The sequence below is a fragment of the Artemia sp. Qi Xiang Cuo genome, chromosome 11 (genome assembly GCF_049724085.1).
Source record: "Artemia sp. Qi Xiang Cuo chromosome 11, ASM4972408v1, whole genome shotgun sequence".
NCBI classification, from domain to species: Eukaryota; Metazoa; Arthropoda; class Branchiopoda; order Anostraca; family Artemiidae; genus Artemia; species Artemia sp. Qi Xiang Cuo.
Genome location: NC_142804.1, coordinates 63969929 through 63991507, shown reverse-complemented (window position 1 = coordinate 63991507; position 21579 = coordinate 63969929). Strand labels below are relative to the sequence as shown.

At 37.3% G+C, this 21579-nt stretch overlaps 1 protein-coding gene across 2 annotated transcripts in view; it reads left to right on the top strand.

Moving 5' to 3' along the window:
• Positions 1 to 236: 236 nt before the first annotated feature.
• The window catches only part of blo (bloated), a 162215-nt gene continuing 140872 nt past the window's right edge, over positions 237 to 21579 (top strand). For both annotated transcript variants that reach the window (XM_089096941.1, XM_089096940.1), the window contains exon 1: positions 237 to 534. In XM_089096941.1, the coding sequence (XP_088953067.1) occupies positions 261 to 534 (274 nt within the window). In that variant the 5' untranslated portion in view covers positions 237 to 260. The remainder of the gene's footprint in view (positions 535 to 21579) is intronic.

The following is a 21579-nucleotide window of genomic DNA, read 5'->3' as shown; positions in this document are numbered from 1 at the left end:
AGCAAATTTTTACCCAACATTGTTTCTGTCAGGTCTGTGTCACAGTAAATAATTCACTGAAATTACAGAAAGCTTTATAGCTAATAATAGTTGTAAATACCTCAAGTTATCAACTAAGTAATTACTCATTTTCTTCAGGCTTTTGGTCACTAGATGCTGGCTGCCTTGAAAACATATTCTTGGCAGCAGAACGCTTTAAAAACTTTAGTTATTTTGTTGAAGCAGGCTGTTGAACATCAGCCGAACGCTGAGCATGAAATATGCATAGGGCTGTCTACCGGACTGAATCTGAACACTCTGAGGATTCATCAACAAAGCGGGTTTCATTCAATAAAGATATTAGTGTTAAGCATATTCCTAGAGGTGCAGTTTTGGATAAACAGGGTCACGTGATTGGATATTTGCCTGAGAATGAGGGTAGAAAAATTGTCTACAATGTGTATAAAGAACCACTTATTTTAGATGAAGATGATTTAGCTCAAGAAGCAGCGAGAATATTGAAGCAAGTAGAAAATGCAGATTGCATAGTTACAGGTAATTCATTCGTCTTTGGAGAGGTACCGAAACAGAAAGGTTTGAACAGTTTTTCTGCCAAAATGGGACAAATGCAAGAATTTCTGCAATCTTCCCTCTCCAAAAATCTTGACTTTTTGAATCCCTTCCAAAATCGGTTAAGGTTTAAGGACACGAAATTTAGTCAATTGAGAGAGAAAATTTGCCGACCAGCATTTGCTTACCCATCCCCCCTCCTAGATTTTGAAAATCTTTTTCAATGAAAAATCTAAATTATTTTCATTGAAAAATTTAAAAAGACAACACAATTTTCCCCCTCCCCACGCCAGATTATGATATATCATCTTGGAATTGGGGCTAATGAGAAGGACACATGTTAAGAAAACAGTTATTACACTTCAAACTAGGCTATGCAGAATAATTGTGATGGACACATTTTGAAGGCGCTTCCATTATACTCTACCCCCCCCCTCTAATGTGCTAATATATAGCGGAATTTATGTGTCTCCCATGTGTTTTTCCGTTTCTTGATTTTGTCAGCGTTCATTCAATTTACGGGTACACGGGTTAACACAAGAGTAACGAACGGCAAAATTCATGGGAAATGTATAATTTGGGCTGTATATTTGCATATTAGAAAGGGTTGGGGGCAAAGTGTAGTGGAATTGCAGTCAAAATGTGTTAACTACAATTTTTTCATATTATGAAGTAAGAATTATTTTCTTAACATGTTTCCTTCTCAATAGCACCAATTCAAGGCTTATACCGATTTTGATAAATACGTTTTTGCCCTCCACCCTACGTTTCCGTGAACTGATGCCACTGTGGACAATGCGTAGCCTGTTCGTGGTCAAATATTTTGACCAGGATGTTGCCTATCATGGACAGCATGTTCCTAATCTTGGTTGTGACGCAGGTAGTTTTATATAATACTTGGTAAATTTGGATAGGCTGGCTACAATCTTGGAAAAAAAATTTCAACAGTTCAGCTTAAGAAAAAGTACCGTTTTAGCCCAGTCTATCTAAATATAACTGATCTTCGTTATACAACTTGTGTGCGATTGAATTTTCCTGTAATTCCAACTTTTAAGATTTATCCGATTTTCATGCTAAAATTTTTCTGGAAACTTCTTATTCAAATTATCAGAAACAATTTTTTGATTTTTTTATTATTGCTCTCCCCCCTCCCCCAAATAAATTCCTGCCGATGTACTTTTTGTCAGTGATCTATATTTTATTCAGTATTTCTCGTTTTCAGTAAAACACTTTCAGTCACTAAAACATAAATCTGTTGCACGATGCTTTGCTATTAAAATATACCGTCAGTTTGACTTAACCCCCCAGCCCATTTTACCAACTAGCTTAAAATAACTAGAAAGAAGCTATTCAGCCAAAAAAATATCCACCAAAGCAAACAAAACCCAAACAGATATCCACTAATTAAAACGAACAAATAAGAGTTCAAATTGGAATAGGACTTTTTATTAGACAGTGAGAAACATGTACAAAAGTTCTGGATATTTCGGTGACATATTCAGCCATCATCGTCAACAGAGAAAAGTCAGCAGATGTACTTTTTGTCAGTGATCTATATTTTATTCAGTATTTCTCGTTTTCAGTAAAACACTTTCAGTCACTAAAACATAAATCTGTTGCACGATGCTTTGCTATTGAAATATACCGTCAGTTTGACTTAACCCCCCAGGCCCCAGCCCATTTTACCAACTAGCTTAAAATAACTAGAAAGAAGCTATTCAGCCAAAAAAATATCCACCAAAGCAAACAAAACCCAAACAGATATCCACTAATTAAAACGAACAAATAAGAGTTCAAATTGGAATAGGACTTTTTATTAGACAGTGAGAAACATGTACAAAAGTTCTGGATATTTCGGTGACATATTCAGCCATCATCGTCAACAGAGAAACGTCAGCAGATGTACTTTTTGTCAGTGATCTATATTTTATTCAGTATTTCTCGTTTTCAGTAAAACACTTTCAGTCACTAAAACATAAATCTGTTGCACGATGCTTTGCTATTAAAATATACCGTCAGTTTGACTTAACCCCCCAGCCCATTTTACCAACTAGCTTAAAATAACTAGAAAGAAGCTATTCAGCCGAAAAATATCCACCAAAGCAAACAAAACCCAAACAGATATCCTCTAATTAAAACGAAGAAATGAGAGTTCAAATTGGAATAGGGCTTTTTATTAGGCAGTGAGAAACATGTACAAAAGTTCTGGATATTTCGGTGACATATTCAGCCATCATCGTCAACAGAGAAACTCACCTGGAAAGTGGTTTTAGAAAAAATACCGAACATTAACCAAAATCCGGTACTTATGTATTATAGCGACCCCACTCAAGATGTTTGACCTGTCTGCGTAAAACCGATTTTTCTGTCTGTATTCGGAGACACTTAGCTTAGGCACAGTGAGATAAACTACCAGATAGGTATATTTTAAATAGATATTTAATAAATAGAGCTGGTTAAGTTAGGTATTTAATATAATGCGTTCTGGGCGGCCTGATTTCCATAATTCTTTGTTGTAGTTTCCATAATTTTGTTACTAAAGTGTTTTTATTTTCATTATATTTAGGTATGTTTAATTAGGATTAACCTAACGTCACTTCTTGAGTGGGTCGCTACAACACATATTAAAATATTACGCACAATTGAACGCAAGAAATTGGACCGTAAGAATTGAGCCACTAGAAATTTCTTTGAAAGATCTGCTTTTTCCCTGAATTTCGAGACCATTAAATAAATATGATCTGAGTCTATGGATGCTGGTTTTATTTCTATCTGGCATGGAAATAACCGCATCTGAACTTTTTTTTTTGAAGTTTCAGCATTTTAATTCTAGTTTCGTTTGCAGTTAAAATTCGTCATCGCTGAAATAGAGATTATATATACCAATTGCGAGACAATCGCATAAACAAACAACCTTCAACTAGAAAGTGACACCCACGCCCATTTATGGATTGACACAGTCAATGACTCAGTCTTTGGGACAGTAAATTACGAATACAACCGGCCTGAATCGGAGTAACGAAAACATGCAACTTCGTATAATTAGAGAACGAAAGTGGACCGCTTCAAAACCCCCTAACCCTCCACACCACTTTCAGGTTTTAGCATAAGGAAGGTTGTGCTGCACCTTGCTCGAATCGGAATAATGCAAAGATTTTCAATTCGTTATAATGGGATTACCAAAGTGGGCATGCGATCCTTCCAATATTGTCGACAGCAACTTTTTAGCAGAAAAGCTGTCATCGTGTACAACCTACTTTTGAAAAAAATCAGAATTGAACTAAAATTTCCAGTCTGCATGGTTGGAGGAACAAATTGGGCCTGCGGCTACGCCAGCACCATTCTCACTGTCAAGATCTCAACAGAAAGGTAGGAAGGTCATTTTTCCACCGGTCAGCTTTAAACAGACGGAACCAATCGGATCTGAGAATAATAGTTTTTAGAGGCGTCTTTCCTTTCCTCGATCTTTCGATTAACGTGCTCAGTTCCACTGATTTTCAGAGGCGAATACCACTTCTGGGATCCACCTACCTTCCGACAAAAGTGACCTGCCCCACTTAATGAGCTAGTAGCCACATAGCTACAGCACAGTGTATGAGATATTCCCTAAGAAACTTTTCGCCGCTGGTTTTTACATTCCAAGCGCTAGCAGACTTCAAAGTTTCCAACCATAAGGCCTGGAAGTTTCTGCACCATAAGGGTCTGCAGTCTAAAATTTCTTTGGTAAGTTATATTGGCTCTACGTAACTGCCTACCAGATTTAAGTAAATTCCCTTATGACTTTTTGGGTACTTCACCGGCAAGCTACTGTGGAAGTAACCAATTTCATGCGATCAATCCTGTGCGAATCAATGAATATTTGTCAAGTCCTTAATTCTGCCTTCGAAGTTATAATCTACTAACCACCAGCCCCGCTACCTCAGTTCAAAGCTTTCTCCATTGCCTGTATGTCTCCTTACGATTGTAACGTTTGATAGGACGCACAAAGTGGGCGTATTCTAATCATGAGTTATTTCCATACCAAGCCCGTACCCAAGATTTTTTTTTCGGAGGGGGTTCTACGCAAAACATTGTTCGGGGGGGGGGGTACACAAAAAACATCAACAACGCATACGAAATTTGTTTATATCCATTTTTGTTACGTTTTTATGAGTCAAACAAACCTTTCGAGGCGGGGGGGGGGGGTTCAAACACCCTAACCCCCCTCTGGGTATGGCCTTGTTCCACACCACAGAGAAAAGAGACATGTCTTCATCATCTTCTTCATTGCAGTGTTTTATTGGAGGCACGAATTGGGCCTTCGATATCCTGAACCCCTTCCCTCATTAGAACCAAATTGTTATTAGAAAATTATAACGTAGCTTCTTGTTCTAACTGGAAATATCCGAAAATGTTTGATCTTTACGAGTAAATTATGTCTTATATTTCTGAGTAGAAAGGCAAATGATTGACAGGCACGTACACATTTTTTTTTTCAGGGAGGGCCAATAACAGACAAAATCATAATTTGAGTCAGAAGCGCCCAGAAATTTGGAAAGTTTAGGATCTCGTGGGGGCGTCTCCATCTACGTTCTTGCCTCGTATGTGGCATGTTGTTTGAAACGGAATTGTACCTGGATTTGAAACAGGTGTAATTGGAGGCACGAGGTGTGCCTGTGCCCTTCCAACGCCACGCCATACCATATAATTTCAGAAAAGAGGGAGATACATCGTTTTTCACTCATCGGCTAAAGCATAATGGGCCAAGATACCAAGCTACATCATTACAATAAGGTACCAATGACATCACTTTTATAAATCAACTGTCTTGGCTTTTTCTCTGATTACTCACGAATTGATGGCAACTTGAAAATGAATTAAAATCAAAATCAAGTTGCCATCAATTCATGGCTAATTGGAGAAAAAGCCAAGACAGTTGATAGTCTGGGTGAGAGGCACAACTGAAATAAGCCTTTTTCAGGAATGCATAAAAATGATGTCATTTTCCCTTGTTGATAGTCTACCATCTATCCATCCATTTTGGGACAGAACTAAGGTAGAGAGTCATAGAACTTTAGGGATGATCTTTGGCAAGAGGAACATATTTGCAGATTCGAATGCCGTTTATGAGCTCCATCTACCTTCTACAAGAATGTGTCTGGGTCCATATTATCAGCTAGTAGGCACATAGAAACAGCCATAGCTTCAAAAATTGACTGATTAAAAAAAAGAAAGAAAAAAAGCTAATTCACAATTTAAAGGTTGTATTTATATAAAAGCTTAGACAATTTATATCTAAATACTACATTTGAAACGTCCACCTGAATTTTTAAAGCAATATGAATAGTTTTGAGTAAAGTAGAAACATCTTTCGGGCTTTCAATCAAACTGCCACAGTTTACTTTTCTGGTAAAAGTTTTTGGCTTGGGAGGGGGCGTTGTTTGAAGGGTTCTTGCGTTATTAAACCAATGCTCAACCAAGGTATAAAATACTGACTTTTCTGCTAAAAAGCTGGTGGGAGAGGGGATGTGGGGAGCCACCTCACTTTGAGTCTCAATATTACAGACTGAAAAAATATTTTTCGTCAAGCAGGATACACACTGATTACCTTATTGTTGACGAATTGAAAGTGAGTTTGATGTTAGAGGGACCACGGGGTGAATTTTTCTTGGCTGTAGCTATGTGTCTTCTAGCTTGTCAAGCGAACCCGGGCAGTTTCGTGCGTTAGGTAGATGGGGCTAAAAAGAGGTATACACACCTAAAAATATTTCCATTTGGCCTAAGGTACCTGCCTTGGTACCTTAGCCCAGTGTATCTATGCCGATCATCGTTAGTGGACAAACAACCTGCCAACTTTTCTTCAGAATTTTTTTTCGTATGGCTGATTTTGGAAGGGCTGAGACCCTTTTAATGCTTCTAATTGCATAAACTGAAAATCCATGTATGATTCTGGTTTAAACTTACATATCACATACCTACCTTTCTAGAAAAAAGTTCAAGGCTAAATTAAATCGTAAAGATCGAAAATTTTTGCATATTGCCTATTAAAGCAAAATATCACATTCTAACTTTCTTCTAAAGAACTTACATTAAGGTGAAGGGGGTTCGTAGTGTCACAGGGTATCTTTGCCTCTAATCTAACCTTGTGCTCACAGGGAGACATATGGGCAAACGAGGGATAGCTTTGGTCTGAAAGGCAACGCAGGGAAGCTGACGGACCACGGGACCAATGAGCAAAAATGTTTCATAATTAACACCCTAGACACGCAATCGTGGGATCACCTACTTTAAAAAGTTAGACACCCCCAGGCGTCATGCTGCACGCGTTACGGAAGTGTGCCATGTGCGGTGCGAAGAGGTGTTGCCTGGTGGAAGTTTTTCGCACCCTGTGAAGCAAGTGGCACTCCAAGACGTGCGCCAGGTGGTGTAAAGTGGCGAACTCTCACATGTTAAAACTTGCGTAAGGTTTTTATTTCACCGGGTTTGATTGTAAACCACCCAAGATTAAGATTTGTACCTTTATATCCTATCTGGGTAAAATCTTGGTGCGATAATCGAGAAGCCGCCTCCATCAGCTTATACATTTATAACCAGTTGGAATACGTGACAAATTATGTAAATTTATAAATTTTATTTACATTTTTGTTTTAGTTATATAAATTTTACAACGTATTGGATGAGTGAAATTATTCAATAATTTTCTTGTTACAGATTTGTGGTTCATTTATTTTTCTTCTTATATCAATTCAATAATTTATTCATTGAGCATTTGATGTAAATTCAGTATGTCTTTTAGTCAAACTCCGAGTCCAAATATAGTGAATATCGGTGAAAATCCGATGCGAAAAAATTATTTTCTCAAGACTGTAATCTGAAACTACAGGTCTTTGTCCTTTTTTATCAGCTGTGGGTGAGTTATTTCAAGCTTAGATCAATTCAAGAACTTGTTTTTCTTCGTCACTGTTCCTGTCTCTTCCCCCCCCCTTTTTCAATAACTGTTTCTATTATATTTTGCTAAAACGGAGTGTGATTTTTCTTTCGAATCTTCAATCTTTCTGGTTTGTTTTGTATACTTCTTTTTGCACAACTAGTGTCGAAAAGAAAGGAAATAAAATAGTACTTGTTAAGAATCCAGTAAACACGCGATAAGGGAAAGCTTTGTTAATGCTAATGAAATAAAACGAAATAGGAGGAAATGTAATAGTTTATGAACAAATTTGGGCTATATATTTACACAGTAGGGGGGGGGGTAGAGGTGGGGGTAAAACATAGCATATATTAAATACGTAACCTAATCTAGCTCCTTTTTTTGCCCCTTCAACCCCAAAAAAAACTAACTTTAAATCTTTGTCACGGAGTGAGCATCACCTCACTATGGGAGATTTTGATGCGGTCTTTCCCGTGTGTTTACTGGATTCTTAACAAGTACCAAAAATTTAATCTTCCAAATAGCCGAAATCAATGCAAAGCGTAGGATTTTTGAGGGAGGGGGGATAAATTTTGAGGATGCATAACTCGAAAAAGAACTTATGAAATAGGAAACTATAGGGAAGTCGATAAAATTGTAAGGATTCACAGGGGCCAATCCGAACGCATCTACACCCATTGCGTTTACCTCGGTAAGAAGTTATGCGTAACATGCCTAGTACTGTAAGCCTTATATGGACGGGTGTAATTTCTCTGATATTAAAGGATATCGCCAGTCAGGGCCGTATCCAGGATTTTTTTTCGGGGGGGGGGTCTACTAAATAAATCTTTTAAAAATGCATCAAAAATGTGTCTATATTCATTCAGGGGCGGATCCAGGATTTTTAAGGGGGGTTCAAAATAGGTTGATCAAATAAACTTGCGTTAGGAGCAAGTTTATTTAACGCAAACTTGCCTTAATTAAGCAAATTATACTACTTTAGTCTACGTTAGGGGGGCATCCCCTGGATCCGCCACTGTATTCATTTTGATACGTTTTACGGGTTGGATAAATATTTCAGGGGGGGGGGGGGCTGAATACGGCCTTGTCGCAAATCCACTTTTGAAAATTAGGTTAAGTTCGAATGTTTGTCATTTGTTTAATGTAATATCTGTTCAGAAGTAGAATCCTTCTTAGAAGGGCGGAGATTTTAAGCAGTGAACATCGTCCATTTAAAAAAAAAATGTGAATATAAAAATATTAACTATTCAGTTATCTAATGGCTAAAAATGATTAGTCCCTTGAAAATACAGTAAACAGTTCAGTCAAGAAACCCCTTTCCCAAGAACGGCTTGGCCCCCTCTACTTCGGTGGATTAAATATTTTAAATTTTAGTATTTTGGGGTTGAAGGGACCAAAAAAGGTACCTAGGTTAGGTTAGGCTACGTATTTAATATATCCTATACTTAACCCCCCCCCTAGTGTGAAAATATATAGCCCAAATTTGCTTCTAAACTATAATATTTTTTTCATACTTTGTTTTATTTCATTAGCATTAACCAAACTTCACTTCTCGCGTGTTTGCCGGATACTAAACAAGTACCTAAAAAATAACAATAATAACCATACTGCTATTCAAGGCCGTACCTAGAGGGGGGGGGGGGGGGGATTGGGGGGGTCTAAAAAATTGACCCCCCCCCCGAAAAAAACCCGGGATACAATTTCGCTGCTATTAAAAGAAATTTTTTTAACTCCTTACAATGACTAATGCAATAGAATGAGATGAAGTAAAGATAAAGAAAGCAAACAAAACAATCCAGAGAACAGGAAATGTGCAATAAGAACAACGAAAAATTTTGACAACAAAATAAAAAACGGAAATAGCCGTCTTTTTGTATCACTCCGCTAACACTTTGTCATACTTGTTTTCTATCTAATAAGATAATCTTAGGAAAAATGCAAAAGGATGACAAAAACCGAGAGTCGCCCCTATGACACAAGTTACAGATCATAGCTAAACTTTAACAAAAATTTCGGCGATTGTAGTGGATAAAATTAGATGAAATATATCTATCCATCAGTATGTCGAAGGGTTTCGGTTTTCTGCTTAAAGATCTTCCAGTGGTGTTCTTAACTGATCGAGGATTAGTTCTCATCGAGTGGATCACATACAGCACTGAGACGAAAATTAAATTTCGTCGCGAAAATTAAAATTTTCCTCATAATCATCGTCGATTTTTCAATTTCTTACAGCTAGAATTGTTACTTTATGGTAAATCTTTAGAGTAAACCAAGTTAGGTTTTCTCATTTCCGGTGTTGGCAGAATGTTTTTTTTTCAAAATCGTTCTTGTTTCGAAAGTATTGACGAACTCATATCCTAATCTTAAAAAAGACGTTTGCATCAAGGCCGTATTCAGGGAGCGGGGGGGGGGACAAACAAAAAATGTTTGTCTGACTGGTAAACACGTAACAAAAATGGATATAGACAAATCTTTTTGGCGCTTTTTGAGGTTTTTTTTATGTACCCCCCCGCCGGAAAAAATGCTTGTGTAAAACACCTCCCGAAAAAAAATCCTGGATACGGCCCTAGTTTGCGTTATCATTATTTTCGAAACTCCTTGATTTTATTACATGTGTTTAGGGAATCAAATCTCCGAAGAGAAAATTTTCAAAGATCGATCACATACCCGTTTGTAGGTACGGTGTTGATCATATCAAAGTAATGCCGTTGTTATAGTTGTTTAAAATAGAGGTGGGCGTGGTCTGAACATGAAGCTGTTTTGATAGTGGTATTAGTCTGTTACTTTAGGATCTAACACAGAAAAATTTACTTTTCTGTACCCATAAATTAACTAAAAATTAGAAGAGTAAAATAAAAATAATTTTTTTCAAATACTTTTATCTCTAAATGTGCTAAAAAAACCTTCTACCCGAAAAATTTAAAATTTTTGGAGACTAAAACAGGACAGCAATGACACGGTTTATAACTAATCAAGAACCATTTCTTATGTCGGTCTATATACCAAGCCGAAGCCATATTAAATTTTCTGGTACTTGTTAATTAAACGAAACATACTCAAGAATTCCGATTAGGTTAGATGTCACAAAACCGGTTCCATAGCCACAAAGACAAGTGACGGGTGATCCAATGCATTGGACTTGTATGATTTGGGCTATATATTTGCACGTCCGGGAGGGTAAGGTTAGATCACAGTTCATATAATTATCCAGTGAGCTTATCGCAGATCATTTCTGGTCTTCGTTCTCGGTGCGAACAAAAAGCTCCTCCCACTTCTTCGTGCAGTTATTAATAGCGGGTTTCCACTTGTTTCCGATTGTTTCGCGTAAAGTGCATTATTCGTAATAGCGGGTTTCCACTTGTTTCCAATTGTTTCGCGTCTGACTTGTCTACCCGTGAAAAGATCTGATGCCGCTTATGTTTCTACGTTCTCTGGAGCACTCGCACCCCGGTCCGGGTTTTTATAATGGGTGAGATAGGGAATGATCATACTGGATAATTATATGAACTGTGGGTTAGATTAGGGGTGGTGTCCAAAAACTTTGACCTCGCCCCCCCCTAATGTGCAAATATATAGCCCAAATTATATTATGATGTAAACGGTACTGTGCTAAAATCCAGGACACATGCGAGACGTGATAATGCTAACATCAGATAAAAACCTGTTTGTCTGCAATGACCGAGGCAATGACAAGTGATTGAATGAAAATGGATGCTAAAATTAAAGCATCCATGGATGCGAAAATGAAGTGCGGGACACATGCGAGAAGTGAAATTATGATTAATGCTAATGAAATTAAACAAAATAGTATGAAAATATAATAGTTTATGAACAAATTTAGGCTATATATTTGCACACTAGGGGGGGGTGAGGGTAAAGCATAGCATATGTTAAATACAGAACACGCGGTGATACGGAAATGTTTTACCCCCCCCACCCTAATGTGCAAATATATAACCCAAATTTGTTCATAAACTATTATATTTTCATCCTATTTTTTTTTATTTCATTAGCTTTAACCAAACTTCACTCCTCGCATGTGTCCTGGATTTTTGCAGAGTAGGCTACCACATAAACCACGATATAAACTTAAGGTTATATAAAGGTCATATTTCATAGGATTAACCTAATTTCATTTCTTGAGTGTGTTTCAGAACCAATTTTTTATTTAAATCCTTAAAGAAAAAAATTGTTACGTAAATTTGTTTTTCTCCTGTGGAATTTTGCACTATATGTTTAGAATAAGGTCCGGTTCTATCCCATTATCCGGGCCTTTCGGCTTAATCACTATTGACTGGCAATGATAAAACCTTTTTGTAACGTCTTAACTGTTGTAGAACAGGCAATGATAGTAAGGTTTTCATTGCGTATACGATATTAAACAGTGGTTTTTTGGATTTTTGGGGGGGGATGGTACCTAGGTTAAGTTAGGTTACGTATTTAATATATGCAATGCTTTACCCCCACCCCTAATGGGCAAATATATAGCCCAAATTTGTTTCTAAACTATTATATATTCATCCTATTTTATTTTATTTCATTAGCATTAACCAAACTTGACTTTTTAGAGAAGCCCGGATAATGGGATAGCACGTAAGGTCCAAACATAGGATCCACATCCTATTCCACACCCATTGCAAGATATGATTTCCTTTAAATTTATTGATACTATGTATCCACACGTTTGACTTCATTTGATTGACTTCGTTTGACAAATAGTTGATTTTCAGCCATTTCACACCAGTAGATTTTCAAACGAAACTTGATGTAAGACTAAATATAGCCTACTATTTGCGCCTTTAGGAGGTCCGTACCTGATCCCATCTATCAGAGGGGGGTTCGTAAATTCGTGTCATCAGGTCGGAAGTCAATCATACTTAATGGGAGTTAGGAGCTAGCTTCTTGTTCATGTCGTTTTGGGGTATGGACCCGATCTTCCTTATGTGGTGATGAATGGGGAAGGGGTTCGGTTTTTGCAGATAGGGTATATTTACCGGAGCGAGTTGGATGATATTGATGAGAACTTTGTGAAAAATAAAACCTACATTTCCCAATACATTTTTAAGTCTCCAGGCCCGAACCGACCTTTTTAGGGAGAGGGGGTCCGAAAGCTCTTGTCGCCAGAATACCTACCACAAGAGGCTCTTGGAAATTAACTCAACCGTACTATTTGTGCCTTTGGAGGTTCGAGACCAATCTGGACTCTGAGGGGAGAGGGTTTCCTAAATTATGGTCATCAGGATGTCTAACAGTGAGTCGGGTATTTTATAAAATATGTATAACAAAAAATCTAGGAGATAAAGCATAGTCTCTTGCTTGTGAGTGGCTAGATAAATAAAGGGGGAAGGAAACCAAGTAATATTCAACAAAAGGAAAGAAAAATATGGTCAATATCGCCTTTAAGGTACGTTTTTTTCAATTTTTCCTTTTTTCAACTAAGAAATGTAAATTACTGTTTTCTATGGTTATCGTTCACAATGCGAAAATTTTTTTAAATGAATCCTTATATAATAGAAAATAGCCACTTCACGGACAAAGAAGAACTTGAATTGCTGCAATCCCTGCAATTATCTTGAAATTTACCAAAATAATCTTCTCACCCCCCCCTACCTAGTCAGTTATCAAGTAAAAATTACCATGGCACACATAACCTTTTCAGTTCATATTATTATTAGGTTAATCCCTTACCATATCTGTGTCAGGTTCTTTCAATCCTTAGTTCCGCCACTACAAAACTGGCGCAAAGCCTTTTTTTTATATCTGCTTGTATAAGAATACTGAAAATACATGATTTATTGAGAACAAGTACGTAAAAGAATTTAAACATTAAATATGCAATAAATAATACACGGAAGAAGGGCTTCTAGCAATCTTCTAAGTGCATGTCCTTAAAATTAAAGTAAGCTACGCGAGTCCCCCTCCCTCTGAAAGACCAAAGAATGTATTAAAATCGGCAAAATAACAAGTGGTTTTATTTTGACATATAGTTCAAAAATTACGCTTCAGAATCGTTGAGTTAGACGGACTGACATATTTTTTGTCTCAGTCATGGCTTGCCCCTTCCTTCTATCAAGTTGCTTATGTTTATGCAGATGTGGCAGATACATGACGACCCATTTAGAGGCATCTTGGAATACAATAATTCATTTTCCGAAAAAATTTAAATGCAGTCTTTGGTTTTGGACACAACGATTTGCAACTTGTTAAGGGAAGAACAAATGACTTTGTCTGACCTTATATCAAAATATATTATTCAAGATATAATTGCACACTGTCATGAAATTATTATGGGAGGGGGGTCAGAGGCTTTTCCAAGGGGGGTCTAGAATCGTCAAAACATTCTTGAGTTTAAATTTCCTCAATTCTCCTGGCCGAGCCGTTTTGGAACGATCTTGGGGAGATGCTCCATCCTCCTCTGCTGTGTGATTTTATAATTAATCTTAACTATTAAAACCATAGCCTACTAAATGTAGTCTGATGAGAGGGTGAATTGTCAATCTAACAACGGCAAGTGTTTGACATATGCCACTTGTTAACTTTGGTTAAGGCTTTAATTACGGTATGTATCAGTCTACCAGAAAACCTCAAATTTAGTTTTCTTTTGCTTTTGCTTCCCGTCTAAAACAATGAAAGGAAACGGATTTTTTTTTCTTTATAAGAGAAAATTAGCGGCTGGTTTGAAATTATAGGTAAATTTTATTGTCTTATTTTAATTTAATTACTTATGAAAAGGGGCGTAGAAATTAAAGGGTATACTATGTACCAGGGCCGTATCCAGAATTTTTTTTTTTGGGGGGGGGGGGGTGCTTTACACAATGATCGTTTTTTGGGGGGGAGGGGGCACAAAGAACTGAAAAAACGCATACAAAATTTGTTTATATCCATTTTTGTTACGTTTTCAAGAGTCAGACAAACATTTCGGAAGGGGGGGGTCAAACCCCCTAACCCTCCCCATGGATACGGCTTTGTTATATACATTAAATGTTCCAAAAAATCTTCCTATTCTGTTATTTACCAAATATATGCATAGATAGGAGTGGGGTGGGATAGAAAAATGCTTTCTCATTCCATTATTTTAAATTTTTCCAGGGGATTTCTTTGGATCAACCACCCCTTCTTTGGGTGTGAAACCACGCCATTTTTTTTATTCCGCCTTTCCGCTGTATACAGTACTATTTGAGTGTATTTGATTTAATTATCTCTGCATAAGAAGTAAATATTATGTGTGCAGTAGCAACAAACTGGGTGGTTTAAAAGAAGAAGGGGGGAGTTTTATGGGGGAGGGGGTGCGTTCAGACAAGCTCTTTTTGGAATATTTAATATATCAACTTAATTTGAGTTGTTTAAGCTCTTCTACCACCTTAACCCTCACCTGCTTGTGTCAATCGACATGCTTCGAAATTCTTTGAGAGGACTCGCATGACTCCGTTAATTTAAGGAAGGGGTCAATCCATTTAGATGGAGTATCATCTATGGTTAATTTTATTTTAGACAAATTTAGCCATTATATTCGTTTTTTTTGGGGGGGGGAGGGGCAGCCATAAAAAAAAGATAATTTGATAGTCATGGTTGCGACATCCTCTTTTAGTAAAGAACGAACTCTAGGTTATAGTAGCCAAAAATTTGAAGATATATTTTGAAAAAAAAACCTCAAGTGAGGAAGAATCACCTTTTGAAGCTGATTCTGGAATGGTAACTATTATGTCATCAGGTCTTAATCGTACAAATTTATTATAAAAACAAATTTATGGGAATTTCGAAAAATGGCGTGAAACCCCACGAAAATTGCGTCGGATCAAAATGCACGTTGTTGAAGTTACCACAGTCGAAAAACTCATTTAGGAGAATTACGGTTCCCCATCTTGAGCAACAAGGAAAATCACTTTTTCGCATCGGAAGCAGTGATGTTTCTCCTTTTTTTTCTTGACCGCTAGTTGGGCACTGAAACATCATAGAGAGAAATTTAAGGGTCATTTGAAAGCTAACTATTATATCTACGTGTTTTTTAAGTATTGGAATAAGAAATATAAAAAATCAAATTAGGATTTCGAGGGGAGCCCCCGCTCTGCCTACGTCCCTGGTGTTTTGAATGAAAAAAATCAAGGGATTCAGTAAAACTAGTATTCTGTAAATTTGTCATAACATAAAGCAGTGTTGCCAATATGTTTGAATTTTCATTGTTTTCCCTGGATTTTGCCAAAGAAAACTGGGTTTTCCGAAATGCACCCAAGAACTAACGTTCGTAAATACATGAATTTTCATACGAATAAAAAATAAATAATGGTAACTTTAGGATAATATGGTAAATTTATAGTAAATGTTAAACTTACTGAAAATGTGGTAATTTAGGCTAAAGGTCTTACGGTATATCATCTTAAACCTGTGTATTTCGGACTATGAGTTAAAACTACTTTAAGTAGCTTTTACATCCGCCGTTTGTCAAACTGACCCCAATTTTTGGATCAACTAGTCACATAAGAAAGCTGATATATTAGACATAAAATTCAATTTTAGATTTGGATTAAGAAATGGGCAAGTCTCAGGGTATGATATAATATATGCCCTATGAATAATGTGGTTAAAATAGGATTATTCTTAATGCCCGGTTGTTATAAATGATGTCATATACACATTTAAACTATCCTCATAAAATATGGACCCACAGATCTGGATATAGATTCACTGCTGAAAGAATGTTATACATATTTTCTAAAATTTGGTTATCTATTATTGAGTTCGCCTAATATTTTCAACTAACTGAAATGAAAAAAGCAGGGGTATCAATTCAAATCTAGAGGGGGTTCAGTTTTGTTGGATTTTTCTCAATGAAAATACCAAAAAAGTATTTTTCTATGGAAATACGCAAAAAAGGCATTTTAAAAATATAGGGGGGGGGGGGAGTATAAAGGGAAATTTCCCTCCCCAACTAATCGATGCCCCTGGAAAGAGATACAAATAGAAGATGGTTATTGACGAACTTTGAAAGTGAGACTTACATGAATTTATATACATTCCGAATTAGGGTCTAGAAAGGTGTTTCTGGGCGCCGATCATCAATACTTTCCTACTTGTAAGGCCTTCAAGATCTTTTGCAGAAAGCTTTTACATAGGGGCGCCAAATAAAATAGCAAAATTGCCCCATTTGCTCCTCCTTAAATTGTGTGATTTGTTGCCCCTGGTCTTGGGCATTTTCGGTTTCTAAATAGTGGGAAACTATAAGTAGTTTGCTTAATGTTAGATTTGCTCAATAATCCATTAGAAATTTCCACTATAACATTGTCGGTGAGGTCAATATTATCCCGGTCTTAAAGGATCATTGAAGTCACTTTTGGGTTTCAGTATAATGGGAAACTATCAGGGGTACTAATTCAGAAGAGTTTAGGGTTTGGGCAAGGATTAAAAAATAGTTTATTTGAAAATTAATGAAAAAACCAAAAGGGATATTTTTCAAAATGAACGGGGGGAGTGTAATTTCCCTCTCCCTGTCTCCTCGCCAATTGGCATCCCCGGAAGCTATAGATATTAAAATTTGTTTCCAGCACGTAGTAGAACCTTTGCTCAACGGTTCCTTAGAAATTTGTACTGGAACATTTTTTGAGAGGCCACTAGCGGTCCTTGACGTATGTATGTATTGGTATGTAATCTGCAATGGAAATTATTGGGAAAGCGTATTAATAACTTTTAACTTTAGTTGTATTTGTTTATGAGATTTTTAATATTATATTTATTACCTAAAACCATCTAGAGTTCGAAATCATTCGCATTTTGCACTATTTTGATATTATCACGTTATACCAGTGAATGTGGTCACTTTTAAGTTGACTCTTACTTACTTTTTACTTTCGGCGGGAACCGAAGATGATTCATCCTGCCCGGCACCAATGGACGATGGGATGACTGACGTAGTCCAACGAGATGTTTCAGTAGCAGCCTCTTCTGCAATCTTCTGCCAGTTTTTATCCCAACAATATTCGTGAGGGCGGATGCCACCCCAAGGATCCAGGTCATTCTTGAATGTCTGCCAGAGACTCTTCCTTTGGCCGCCTGGTTTCCGTTTCTAAGTTGAAAGGAAGTCGCAGGTGAGGACATCGCGGGATATAGTTCCAGCTGGTCGTCGTAGTGTGTCCCAAGAATTTCAGTCATCGTTGTTTTATGATTACCGAGAGGGGGGACAATCTGGGCACAACGTCTTAGGACCCCAGTATTCCAGTCATTAAATCATGGACTGGTGTGTAGCATATTCTTCATACAGCGAGGGTCGGATATTTCTAGTGAACCTGTTTCTTCGGCCTGTAAAGACCAGTGTATACAGGTGTACAGAAGAATCAATCGATTATTTTCTTCGTTGACACTCATCTTTGTTATGATGCTAATTTCATGTCTATTCTAAAGCAACCTTTTCATGCTTGTAAAGACACCCCATACCTTTCCTATTCGAGCTCTAACGTCAGCTTCTGCACCTCCATTCGGTGTTAGGATAGAACCAGAACCATGGTAGCAGAACTCTTCAACAGTCTCGATGGTTCCGCCCTCTAGTTGGATCTCTGGGTGGTTTGGGGCGTTTGCTTTCAGGATTTAAAGTTGACTCTGCCGGTAGAAAATTGTTTTTCTTTATTTAGCTTTGACAGTAGTTTAAGAAATATTTACTCAATTGTGGCATTCAACAGCATCTTACTATGGTAAGACTCAAAATACTCTGGGGGAGGGGGTTAAATATATAATAATATTGTGTTCGGCCTCGATCTCCTTGTTTCTGATCAGAATTCCAAGCAATCTGATTTTTTAAATTTCTTTTTAAAGCTAGGAGCTGCTTTCATAAAACCTTTCAAGCTATCAAACAGTTCGTGGTAACGAACTGTAAGTAGTGAGCGACCCGGCTCAATGGAAACCGAAACTGTAGAAAACGGAATTTTGATACCAATATATACATCAAAAGAATCAGATTTTAATGCTGATTTCAAATATATAAGTTTCATCAAGTTTAGTCTTACTAATCAAAAGTTACGAAAGTTTAGCCTGAGAAAATTTGGCTGATTTTCGAAAAAGGCGGAAAGACCCCCTAAAAAATATAGAACCTTAATGAAAATCACACCATCATATTCAGCGTATCAGAGAACCCTACTGCAGAGGTTTCAAGCTCCTATCTACAAAAAGGTGGAATTTTGCATTTTTTGTCGAAGAAAGATCACGGATGCGTGTTTATTTGTTGTTTTTTTTTTTGTTTTTTTTCCCAGGGGTGATCGTATCGACCCAGTGGTCCTAGAATATCGTGGGATGGCTCATTCGAATGGAAATTAAAAGTTCTAGTGCCCTTATTTAAGTGAACAAAAAAAATGGAGGGCAACTAGGCCCCCTCCCACGCTCATTTCTTTCCCAAAGTCACCCGATCAAAACTTTGAGATAGCCATTTTGTTCAGCATGGTCGAAAATATGATAACTATGCCTTTTAGGATGACTTAATCCCCCGAAGTCCCCGGGGGGAGGGCTGAAAGTTATGAACTTTACCCTATGTTAACACATAGTATTGGTTATTGGCAAGTATACAGACGTTTTCAGGGGCGAATTTTTTCTGGTAGTGGGGGTCAGGGGGGGGATGGAGGTTGGGGGTTATGTGGGAGCATCTTTCCATGAAGGAAGTTTTCATGGGGGAAGGGACATTGCTATGAAGGGGCCCGAATTTCCCAGCATTATTTAAAAAAGATCAGAAATTATATATATAAAAAAACAAGTTTTTCAACTGAAAGTAAGGAGCAACATCAAAACTTAAAACGACAGAGTTTAAGTTTTAAGTTTAACGTCGTTCCTTACTTTCAGCTAAAAAAACTTGTTTATTTTTTATTTAATTTTTGAACGTTTTTGAAATATTCATATATTTTTAATACGTATATCAGAGGGTTCGCCCCCTAGTCAATACCTCGCTCTTTAAGCCAAAGATTATTTAGTACTTTTTTAAGAGCTATTTATTCTAATTAACGGCATTTGTGATCAAGGGTCATTTTTAAAGAATCGGAACAAAATTTGAACTTTAGCGTAAAGAGCGAGGTATTGAGTAGGGGGCGAACCCTCTAATATACGAATTAAAAATATATGAATATAGAAGTTCGTTACGTAAGTTAATTCGTAAGTTACGTATATTTATTACTAATAAAAACGTTCGAAAATAAAATAGAGATACCTAAGGGAGGCAAGGTGGTAGTGACTCCGTGTAAAACCCAATGCCCCTCTAGGAAAATTCTAAATAGCGAGTGTAAAGCTAAACACTGATTGAAAATGGTAACCCTCTCCCCAAGTTATCTATCTCAATCTCAGTTAATATATCTAGCTGCACCATGGGTGGTGTTAGAAACTCATAAACACTCTCACACACCCTAATTTTGGTTCTAGGTCTATTTACAACTTTCTTATCCCACCAATCACCTTAATTCAGCGCCATACAGGAATCGAATCTGCTTCCTCTTGGTTCTGGCTATGCTGATGTCTTGGTTCCGCTGTACAGCAGATCCAACCTGAGTGGCCGGGAGTTGCGGTCGATCTTTGGTAACATATTTTTCTTCCCCCCTCCCCACTACCAGACGATAATTTTCTACACTGCAAGACTGCTGTAGCTACCAATTTATTATGTTCTTCTATTTTACTTTAAAATATCGTATATCATATTGCCAGCGAGATTAGGTGGTGATGACTACTTTAGATTTCTCGCTGTTGATGATTTGACAGCTTTATTTGGTAGTTGAGTCCCAGTTCAGCAAATCTGTATCCAGGCAAGGCCGTACCCAGAGGGGGGGGGGGGGGTAATCACCCCTCCCCCCCCCCGAAATATTTGTTTGACTCGTAAAAACGTAACAAAAATGGATATAAACTAATTTTATATGCGTTTGTTGATTTTTTTTGTGTAACTCCCCCGAAAAAAAAATCCTGGGTATGGCCTTGTATCCAGGGGTATCTGGGCTTGCCCCCCCCCCCCTTGGCATTTTTGTCCGATTTGTAAAAACGTAACAAAATTGCATATAAACAAATTTTTGATATGCTTTTTGAAGTTTTTTTTTTGTAACCCCTCCTCCAAAAATAAACAACCCTTGAGTAAAAATTATGGATACGCCCTTGCAGTTCAGCCTCCACTCGGTCCAATCTCTGTCGACTTTAGCTTTAAATCAGTCAGTTTCTTTATAATTCACTGCATTCTTGCATTAATTGGCCGTTTAATAAGCACAAGGATTGGGATATCTTTTGCTACCTGTGGCTGACACTTCAACTCATTATCAATCATTACTCCAAGGTCTTTTTCTTCAGTTACAATCTCTAGCTGTTCCCCTAATATAACAAGTGTTGTGAGGGTTGTTGTGCCCAAGATACAGAACTTTGTATTTTGAACCATTAAGCTGCAAGGCCGAAGTGTATACTATATTGCTAGTCTTTCTAGGTCCTGTTGTAGGCTAGAGGTTTCAACAGTTGTTTTCAGTTTCAACAGTGCCAACAAGTTTAGAGCCGTCTGCATATAAGGTAAGTGGGTTGTTCAGGATAGTTAAGCTATCATTTATGGTCGTGGTGAACAGAGTTGGTCCTAGAACCGTTCATTGTAGGATTCCACTGACGAGAAGAGAGGGAGTTGAGTAGTTGCCTTCGTCTTCGTACATCATTACCTTCTGAGACCTTCCTGATGAAAACGCCTAAATCCATAACACAACACAACATCCTCCACCACCCACTCAATTTTAGAATCAGATATAAATGTCCCACTTTTTCAAATGTTTTTGCTTGATCAAGTACGAGATCGTCAACTGGTTTACCGATTTACAAAAGTTTAGTTACTATGTCATATGACTATGGCTGTATTCCAGGTGGCAAACCGAAGTAACTTTACAGAATTTACTTGGTGACATCCACTGGGAACGGTTGGGAAGCAACTGCGGGCTTATTACGTTTGTAAGGGTATAATTTTAACGAGGGTCAATTGCATTCGTTACTCTTTCAGTATAAGTTAGTCTAATAATATTTTCAATATGTTTCGAACTGATATTAGTAGCAATGACTATAATGACGCACAGTTACTTCCCTAAAGATGCGAATTAACTATCTTTAGGAAAAGTTACTCAAAAAGTAAATTCAAAGTTGCTTTTCTGTTG